Genomic DNA, 10,037 nt, shown 5'->3' with positions numbered 1-10,037 from the left:
AAATGAGATGGAAACAATGTGTGTTTTAGGAGAAATATCGTAACAAAAACATAAAATGATCGAAATTTAAACTTTCAGCAAAATATTTGTTGATTTATATCCAAAACACCGATTTCACTAGATTCTTGTTTATTTCCTAAAATCAACTGAAACAAAGGCAGTGTATTTCAAAAGAATATGATAACAAAAGGGCCAGAAACCGAATCCTGCGGCTTTTTGCCACAACAACCAGTAAACGTGGTTAAGGAAGCCGGGTCGGAAGAAAGGAACCGGCTTCGGTCAGGATCAAAACATAAACACTATTGACGAAATGTTATTCATTATTATTTTTTTTTTCGAATAAAATGCCGGATGTTGTTCTGTAGCCCCAAGTCAGCCTTGATATAGCAGGCATTTGGGTTCTACTTAAATACAGAGGTCCCATAACGGTTCTACTTAAATACGAAGGTCCCGACGCATCTCCGTAACGGTATAAAGGGGAGGTAATCCAGTTTGGTAGATTTTTAAAAAAAAGTCAAGTGGCTGCGTGGTAAGTAGCTTGCTTGTGGAGGCGCAATGGCCCAGTGGTTAGGGCAGCGGACTCGCGGTTTCGATTCCCAGACCGGGCGTTGTGAGTGTTTATTGAGCGAAAACACCTAAAAGCTCCACGAGGCTCCGGCAGGGGATGGTGGTGATCCCTGCTGTACTCTTTCACCACAACTTTCTCTCACTCTTACTTCCTGTTTCTGTTGTACCTGTATTTCAAGGGGCCGGCCTTGTCACTCTCTGTGTCACGCTGAATATCCCCGAGAACTGCGTTAAGGGTGCACGTGTCTGTGGAGTGCTCAGCTACTTACACGTTAATTTCACGAGCAGGCTGTTCCGTTGATTCGGATCAACCGTAACCCTCATTGTCGTAACCGACGGAGTGCTTCAAAAAGTAGCTTGCTTATGAACGACATGGTTCCGGGTTCTGTCCCACTGCATGGCATCTTGGGCAAGTGTCTTCTACTATAGCCTCGGGTCGACCAAAGCCTTGTGAGTGGATTTGGTAGACGGAAACTGAAAGAAGTCCGTCGGATATATATATATATATGTGAGTGTATGTTTGTGTGTCTGTGTTTGTCCCCCCAACATCGCTTGATAACCGATGCTGGTGTGTTTACGTCCCCCGTAACTTAGCGGTTCGGCAAAAGAGACCGATAGAATAAGTACTAGGTTTACAAAGAAATAGTCCTGGGGTTGATTTGTTCGACTAAAGACGGTGCTCCAGCATGGCCGCAGTCAAATGACTGAAACAAGTAAAAGAGTATATGGGAAATTACCACCTGTGTCATCTCTTGTGAAAGGTAGGAGAGTCCAGTTTGCTGGACATTTTTGTAGAGCTGAAAAGGAGGTAATTTCTACCCTTCCCCTCTGGAAGCCACCTACTCGCAATACCAGAGGGTGCACACTCTCCTACCCTGATGTAATCTCCAGGGATACAGGCATCCAGCAACAGGACCTCCGTAATGCTATGATGGACCGTGAAGTCTGGCGTAACATAGTAAATTCCATTGTCTCGACCACGGTCGAACGATGATGATGATGATGTGAGACACTCTTAAACTTATAACATGCCTGATGGATTAATGGAGTATTTTGCCTCACGTAATATAGAAACATTTCTCATGGCACCAGCAGACAAAATGGAAAAGGCGATGCCCCAGAGGATAGCTAGGAAGATGTGCTGGAACAGCCACTCTGACTCATAGGGATTACTCTGGTGGACAACAATCTCCGTCCTGATAGCAGTGAGTAGAGATATGGTCTGGAGACCTCCAAGGTCTCAACTGCTACAGGCTCAATCATAAACCTGTCAGAGAATGACCGGTACTTTCACAGTTTTTGTTTTCTCAGCCTGATGAGCAGTGGAGCCAGGGCTGGTAGCTGGGAAAGTTGCTGCTGGATGTGTCACAGCATGTGGCTGGGGTCTAGTTTCAGGCAAGGTTAGCTGTAAAAAAGGTAATCGTGGGAGTAGGGCAGGCTTTTAAAAATATTTCAAGAAATCAAGTGACAGGATGTTTTAAGTGATATTACAGATTTGTTAGAGAAAGTTTGTGTTGAAGCTCATAGGGTGGAGTGGAGAACAGAAATTAAATTCCAGACAATTAAAGACAAAATGCCTCAACTGGTGGCAGGGAACAGTATCGAGGGGCCATGGCTTTATGCCAGGTGATGAGATGTTGAAGTATGATAGTGAGGAGGACAGGACCAGGTGTCCTGTTGTCAGGGAGGTACGTGGTTACCTCAGTTGCGAGAGAAGGAAGCTGGTGGGGAAGATGTGTCGGAGCATATTCCCAAGTTACAGGAAGATGAATAAAGCAGAGTGGTGTGAATGGATTTTAAAATTAAAGCGAATTCACTTAATGAGTTTATATTTGGTGCAATTAACATCAGCAAATTAAAACCATTTTTCTTCTTCAAAAACACACACTGATATGAAAGGATATTAAAATCAACATCATTAGGCTGATAATGGATTCAACTTGTAATATAGAGACATCTTTTTATTGATACGTCTGTTGAGAATAGCATCATGAAGTGTATGATAGAGAAATAAAAACCAAACAAAGGATGTTATCTTTCAGTCTTAAAAATATGCTAATCCCACAGTGAATTAAAATTACTTTTTTTGTGGTTGAAATGATCAATAATAAAAGAATATTTGAAAGTATATGTTGATACAAAATATATTAAAATATATTAAAATTAGAATTTTGAAGAATTTTCTAGACAGTGTTCAGTTTAATAGTTGCTTTATTTTAGTAAATCCCATACTCAATCGTAATTGATAAGTAGCTTTCTTCATCTAATATGTATAAAAGCTGGGGTTTAGACATCTCTCTGTTTTACTTAGATTATTACTTTCTGAGTTCAAATTCCGCTGAGGTTGATCTTGCCTTTTAACCTTTCGGGGTCGATAAATTAAGCACCAGTTGCATACTGGGGTTGATCTAATCAACTGGCCCCCTCCCCAAAATTTTGAAGATAAATTTTCTGATGTTTTCTCTTTGACAATGTGATTTTGTTTGATGGCTAGAACTTATGTTTAATGCTTCACATGTAATAATCTTAGAAATAATCTCTATTTTACAGTGTATTGTGGATTATTTTGGTGCAACCCATCTTCAGACTCCTGTTTATGCTTGCCTGAAGAATAATTCTTTTATAATCAGCAATGAAACTTTGGATGACAGTCACAGCCGGCCAGTATTTCTGAAAGTAAGACCTTGGTTTATACATTGTCATCATCATCATCATCATCATCATCATCATCAGTGCCATTTTTCATGCTTGCAGGAGTCAGAGAGAATTTGTTAAGGTTAATTTTCTACAGCCAGAAGTACAGTAGAAGACACTTGCCCAAGGTGCCTTGCAATGAGACTGGTCCCAGGATCAAATGGTCGGGAAGAACACTTCTTAACACATGTCTGTGCCATATCAGGTGTTTTACATGTCTAGTGAGTCAAAACTCGAAATTCAGAAACATAACCAGTCAGCTTTGTGGAATTGAAAAAGGCCAGCAATTGTGACAGTTAAGTTCAGTGTGGCCTTACCAAATAGCCCTTTACTGGGCGAAATGCTTAGCAGTATTTTGTCTGTCCTTACGTTCTGAGGTTGACCTTGCCTTTTAACCTTTCGGGGTCGATAAATTAAGCACCAGTTGCATACTGGGGTTGATCTAATCGACTGGCCCCCCCTCCTCAAAAATTTCGGGCCTTGTACCTAGAGTAGAAAAGCATATTTCTTTCTTCTTGGTGGCAGAGTTGGTATTTGTCCTTACAAGTGCCACTGAGGTAATCTTTATAAATGATCGCTTATTTCTAATGTTAAAACATTCACTGAACTCTTCTCAATATTTCCAGCATCCATCCTTCTGTCCGATATTGAACCTAACGTCAGACCTTGATGCAGCAACTAAAAGCAGAGGAATTGATGTTGGAGTTGCCGTTCTTCTTGAAAGTTCCGACGACAAATTATTGCTGTCCAGAAGAGCAAATCACCTGCGTATATTTCCAGGTATCTGGGTACCACCAGGTAAATTGTTTCTTTTTCTTTTCACCTTTAGATAACTCTTTTACTACTGTTATTCTGCTACCCTCCACTACACCTCATATTCTTGCAGCATGTAGTCAACTTACTACTCCCCCAAAATTGCTGGCCTTGTGCCAGAATGGGAAACCAATGTACTTTGTAGTTCCTTGACAAGTGATTTAATAGCACTGCTAACACAGAAGAACGCAGCATTCACTTATTCAATATATTTTGTAGTATTTTATGGTTGTATAATGAAATATGGTGTCCCTGATGATGGATTCCAATATTTTAAATACGGATTTGTCCCCGTTAACAGGGGTGACCGGATCTATCTCACTCTTACAACAACTGCTCTCACACCATCCGGCCCAGTTTTCGGCGTCTTCCTTCTTCAAGCCAACCCTCCCAATATCCTCGTCCCCCTGACCCCTCCATGTTTTCTTTGGTCGACTTCGCTTTCTGAAGATGTACCAAAAGAAAAAAACTTTTGATTCTGTTTTTTCTTTGATTGAAACATTTCTATTTCTGCAGGTGGTCATATAGAAGCAAAAGAAACGGTAAGTTGCCTTCGATTCTTTACCATTCTGACTTTGTTTCATGTATTCCGTGTTTTTGTTTTATTCCCATTGTTTTGAATTAATCATGCATTTTCTTGTAGCTTTGAGCTTTCAATGATATAAAAATATACAGGGTAGGGAAATTATAGAAATGTTTCTACCAGTGGCCTTGCATGTATAAAATAGTCAATAGACAATATATTTTTCATATAAAAATTAGTGTACATTTAAACACAAAAGAAGTGACCTGGTCGGACTTTGACTGTTCCTTCTAGCTTGTAAGGCATCCTGTTAAGGTCGCCTCTTTTGTGTTTAAATGTACACTAATTTATATATATATACATGGATATATATATATATAGGCACAGGCATGGTTAGGGAGCTTGCTTCCTAATTACATGGTTTCGGGTTCAGTCCCACTGCGTGGCACTTTGGGTAGGTGTCTTCCACTATAGCCCCAAGCTGACCGGAGCTTTGTGATTGAATTCGGTAGGCGGAAGTTACTGCCGTGTGTGTATGTGTGCGTATAGCTGCTCAGTGCCTCTCCGAAAGAGAGAGAGGGATATGTATTGTTCAAAATAAAAGATAAATGAATTATCAATTCAGCATTGATGTAGCCATTTGTACCACTAGGGGCAATTCTGTAAGTGTTTACAGTTACATTTCTATCTATAGTTTATGTGTTAAATTTATTTTAAATGATTTTTTTTGTTTTTTAGATCACTGATGCTGGTGTTAGAGAGTTCTTTGAAGAGACGGGTTTCAAAATAAATCCAGAACAATGTGAAGATGAGAAATTAAACCTTATTTCACTTTGGGAAGTGAGTTGAATTAATATTTACAGTAATTCATTTTTAAAAAAAAAATTGTTTCAGTTGTTGGACTGCCACCATGCTGGAGCACTGCCTTGAAGGGCTTCAGTCAAACAAATTGACCCCAGTAATTGTTTATTTTTGGTGTTAGTGTGATGCTGTTTAGTTGGTGTCTTTTGCTGACCTGTTAGGTTATGGGGATGTAAACAAACCAACACCAGTTGTCCAGTAGAGTGGGGAGGGTGACAAACACTGACAGAAATATACACAAACACACACACATATACACACATACATACATTGTCATTCATTCTCAATGTCGTTTAACATTCACTTTCCATGCTGGCATGGGTTCAACGGTTTGACTGAAAATTGACAAGCCAGGAGGCTGCACCAGGCTCCAATCTGATCTGGCAAGGTTTCTTGTATGCCTCATACATTTGTTGTTATACTTATTGATCTTTATCTACTGATTTTTTTTTTCTCCCTTCCCCTAAATACTTCCACTTGGCTCTCAGGAGTCCTTAATGAAGTCTACCCAGTTGAATATTTAGATAACAATCAACTGTTTAGGGGTCAACAATCAGAATGCTTCACGTTTTTCACCTATTTGTGCATAGCCCAGTTTAACATCATTGCCCTTTGCTACCTTTAGAAGACTCCACTCTGTTGCAAACCTTCAGTCTGGGTCCAAAGATAATGTCCTTTCTCCTTCACATTCTGTCAAGAGACTCTGAAAAACGGTATTGGATTAGGGTATTGGATGCTAACCTTCCTTCTCTAAGGCATATCCCTCCCCAATGCTTCCAGAATTTATTGAATTTTTAGTTTGTTTTAGCAATTATTGCTAAGTCCATGCTTGCGCAGTACCAGCACCTTAAAAAATGTCCATTTCCTTTAATTTCAGTCTGTCTATCCGGCAAAGTTGACCTACGGAAACCCTAAAAGACACCATGTGGTTGCGTATTTACACAGCAAACTAAGGAGCATGACTTCGAGTGAGGCAGAGGACCATCTTCAGATCGAACCTGACGAAGTCGATGCTTGTGCCTGGTTTGACAGACAACAGATTGCTTCCATTGTAAGATCAGATGAAGAAGGATTCGACTCCAATGAGCAACAGAATTCTTTGGACCCAGAATCTCATTTCAGGTGAATCACAAGGGAATCCTTTACATTACTCTTGATTTGTTTTATACAAGGAATATATTTAAATCAATTTGTTTTATCAATATTGTTTAATTTGGTCAGCCCGAGGCTATAGTAGAAGGTGCTTGTTTGAGGTGCCACAGTGGGACTGAACCTGGAACCATGCAGTTGGGAAGCAAGCTTCTTACCACACAATCTTCTTTTTTCTTTTATGAATATTTTTGCTGTATGTGTGTGTGTGTGTGTATATATATATATGAGCGCGATCGTAGCCAGCGTCGCCTTACCAGCGTGGTCGTTGTCAGTGCCGCCGGACTGACTCCCATGCAGGTAGCACATAAAGACACTTTTGTGGGTGAGTGTGGCCGTTGCCAGAACCACCTGACTGGCCTTCATGCCAGGGGTGTGTAAAAAGCACCCACTGACTGGCCCTCGTGCCGGTGACATGTAAAAGCACCCATGACACTCACGGAGTGGTTGGCGTTAGGAAGGGCATTTCAGCCGTAGAAACACTGCCAGATCAGACTGGAGCCTGGTGCAGCCATCTGGTTCGCCAGCCCTCAGTCAAAATTGTCCAACCCATGCTAGCATGGAAAGCGGACGCTAAACGATGATGATGATGATGATGATGATGAGGATGATATATATACATTCATGCACAATTTGCTGTACTTGATAAGACACGTCAAGCTAAGTAAAATTGCTGTCTTCCACACATACACAGGCTTGTCCTTTTCAGGTACCAGTGCCACTTAAAAAGTGCCCATGCTGGGGCTGCATAACCGCATCCATACCAGGGGCATGTAAAAAGCACCCAACACACTCTGTTAAGTGGTTGCCATTAGAAAGGGCCCCTAGCTGTAGAAACTGTGCCACAACACAGTTGGAGTCTGGACAGCCCCATGTCAGAACGTCCAACCCATACCAGCATGAGGATATATATATATATATATACATTCTTTTATTCTTTTAGTCATTTGACTTCGGCCATGCTGGAGCACTACCTTTAGCCGAGCGCAAATCGACCCCAGGACTTATTCTTTGTAAGCCTAGTACTTATTCTGTCGGTTATTTTGCCAGACCGCTAAGTTACGGGGATGTAAACGCACCAACATTGGTTGTCAAGTGATGGTGGGGTGGGGGGGCAGCAAACACAGATACACAATTACACACACACACACACACACACAAACATACACATATATGCTCGCTACAGGCTTCTTTCAGTTTCTGTCTGCCAAATCCCCTCACAAGACTTTGTTGGCCTGAAGTTATCATAGGAGACACTTGCCCAAGGTGTCACACAGTGGAACTGAACCCGGAACCATGTGGTTGGGAAGCAAGCTTCTTACCACACAGCCACTCACACGCACACACATATATATACGCCATGATAGATCGTTAGCCACTACACGCATTTTTTTTCTCTCCTTGTTTTTTTTGTGTCCCTTTCTGTAGAAGAGCGTAGGCTCGAAACGTAAAAGACTTTTTCTATTCCTGAGTGTTATACTAATACATCTGTTTGTTTTATATACCACCTGTCTTCATCTTTTGTCTTTTTCGTGACCTCTCCCTATATATATATATATATATATATATATATATATATATATATATATATATATGTATATATATATATATTATATATATATATATATGTATATATATATATTATATATATATATATGTATGTAATATATATATAATATATATATATTATATATATATATATATATATACATACATATATATATATATACATATATATTTTTGTTTCTTTCTTGTCTTTCAGAGCTCACATATTGAACGAGAATAAAGAAATGGTCACAACCCAACTACCGTTACTTCCTCTTCTGCAACTTGCAGACAAACATAGTGATTGCTCTCCAGGCAGGGTCAGCACCGGCACCAAATTTGCTTTGCAACAATGGTTGAAAATATCGAAATGACACTGAACTGACGAAATAATTTTTATTTATGATATAATTTAATTAAAACAAAACCAGACAATTTTAAATTTCACTGAGTGGTTACCAGTCAATGGTGTTTCTCCTGGCTGGGAAATGTTCATAAAGACAACTTCTTTGCTATTGGAATTGTGATTTTCAGTGTTATTCTTTTACTTCTTGCACTCATTTAACTGTGGCCATGCTGGAGCACTGCTTTGAGTAATATAATAATAAGTGGAGTGTTTGGCATGAGGAAAGGCATCCAGCTGTAGAAACTTTGCTAGATCGGATTGGAGCCTGGTGCAGCCTTCTGGCTTGCCAGCCCTCAGTCAAACCGTCCAACCCATGCCAGCATCGAAAGCAGATGTTAAACAACAACGATGATGATGACGATGATGAATAATTTATAAAGATGGGATGTAACTCTTCATGAAGGTAACTAGACAATAAGAAGTGTGTCATGTGTCACACATATGCCGGTGGCATGTGTAAAAAGATTCAAGCGAGGTCATTGCTAGTACCACCTGACTGGCCCCCATGCTGGTGGCACGTAAAAAGCACCCACTACACTCTCGGAGTGGTTGGCATTAGGAAGGGCATCCAGCTGTAGAAACTCTGCCAGATCAAGATTGGAAACAAAAAATGTAGGAAAAAGAATGCATATTTGAACAGTTTTGCGTAAATGTGATGAAATTCACCTGTCATTTTATCCGTTCTTTCAAGGTGTGATATTAGTAATTCACAAATATATATTTGTCCTCGTGCATTTCGAGAACTGAAAGTGTAGTAGAGTCAGAATATTTTCTGAGAATGTGCACTTTCGGGTATTCCTCAAAATTGCTGTTGTTTGATGTCAGATGTTCTTCAAGTTCTGTCCAAACGACTGCTATTGAACCTGTACCAATTGAATCTTTGGTTTAATTGTTCTGCTGTACAACCAACATAAATCAAGTTGTGTTTGGTGCATTCTGTTGCGTACACCAAATGGGAATCTTTACACATCCCACCTTCTGTATAAATCATAACATTTCCGTCATGATTCCTGATGGAATTCACTTGACTCATGTCGTTGCACAATGAACAGGGCTTATCTCTCTTGCAACTGTTTTTCAAAGTCCAGTGTTCAGAAGCTCCAATGGTAGTCTTCTTATGACGAGCAAGAAAGGGCTGCCTGGGCCCCTACTCGTATGCTGAATTCAATGCTATATTTATTGCCAGCCCTCACTTTACAGCGTCCCTGTACATGGCTTGTACAGCTCTCACCAGCCATTCCTTTATCCCTAGTTTCTGCAATGACCACCAGATAAGGGAGATGGAGACCCTGTTAAAGGCTTTTTATTTTTTTCATTATTTTAGCTATGAATAAGCTATTTAATGGTCTGTAGGTGGTTGATCAAATGATGAAGCATCTCTCACATATCCCATCTTTTTAGAAATACCATGTCTCTGCCATGTTGAGGATCATAGTATGCACTCCCTTATGCAATGACAAGAGGTATCGGGTGCATGGT

General features: G+C 40.2%; 1 protein-coding gene across 1 annotated transcript in view; it reads left to right on the top strand.

The window, feature by feature from the left end:
• LOC115223949 (nucleoside diphosphate-linked moiety X motif 17) overlaps positions 1-8,673 on the top strand; it is a 9,469-nt gene extending 796 nt beyond the window's left edge. Inside the window, exons 2-7 of the mRNA XM_029794694.2 lie at positions 3,118-3,243; positions 3,888-4,059; positions 4,591-4,616; positions 5,336-5,437; positions 6,336-6,580; positions 8,370-8,673. Of these exons, the coding sequence (XP_029650554.1) occupies positions 3,118-3,243; positions 3,888-4,059; positions 4,591-4,616; positions 5,336-5,437; positions 6,336-6,580; positions 8,370-8,526 (828 nt within the window). The 3' untranslated portion in view covers positions 8,527-8,673. The remainder of the gene's footprint in view (positions 1-3,117; positions 3,244-3,887; positions 4,060-4,590; positions 4,617-5,335; positions 5,438-6,335; positions 6,581-8,369) is intronic.
• The last annotated feature ends 1,364 nt before the right edge of the window (positions 8,674-10,037 follow it).

The sequence above is a fragment of the Octopus sinensis genome, linkage group LG24 (genome assembly GCF_006345805.1).
Source record: "Octopus sinensis linkage group LG24, ASM634580v1, whole genome shotgun sequence".
NCBI classification, from domain to species: Eukaryota; Metazoa; Mollusca; class Cephalopoda; order Octopoda; family Octopodidae; genus Octopus; species Octopus sinensis.
This window is presented reverse-complemented; position numbering and strand designations above follow the sequence as displayed.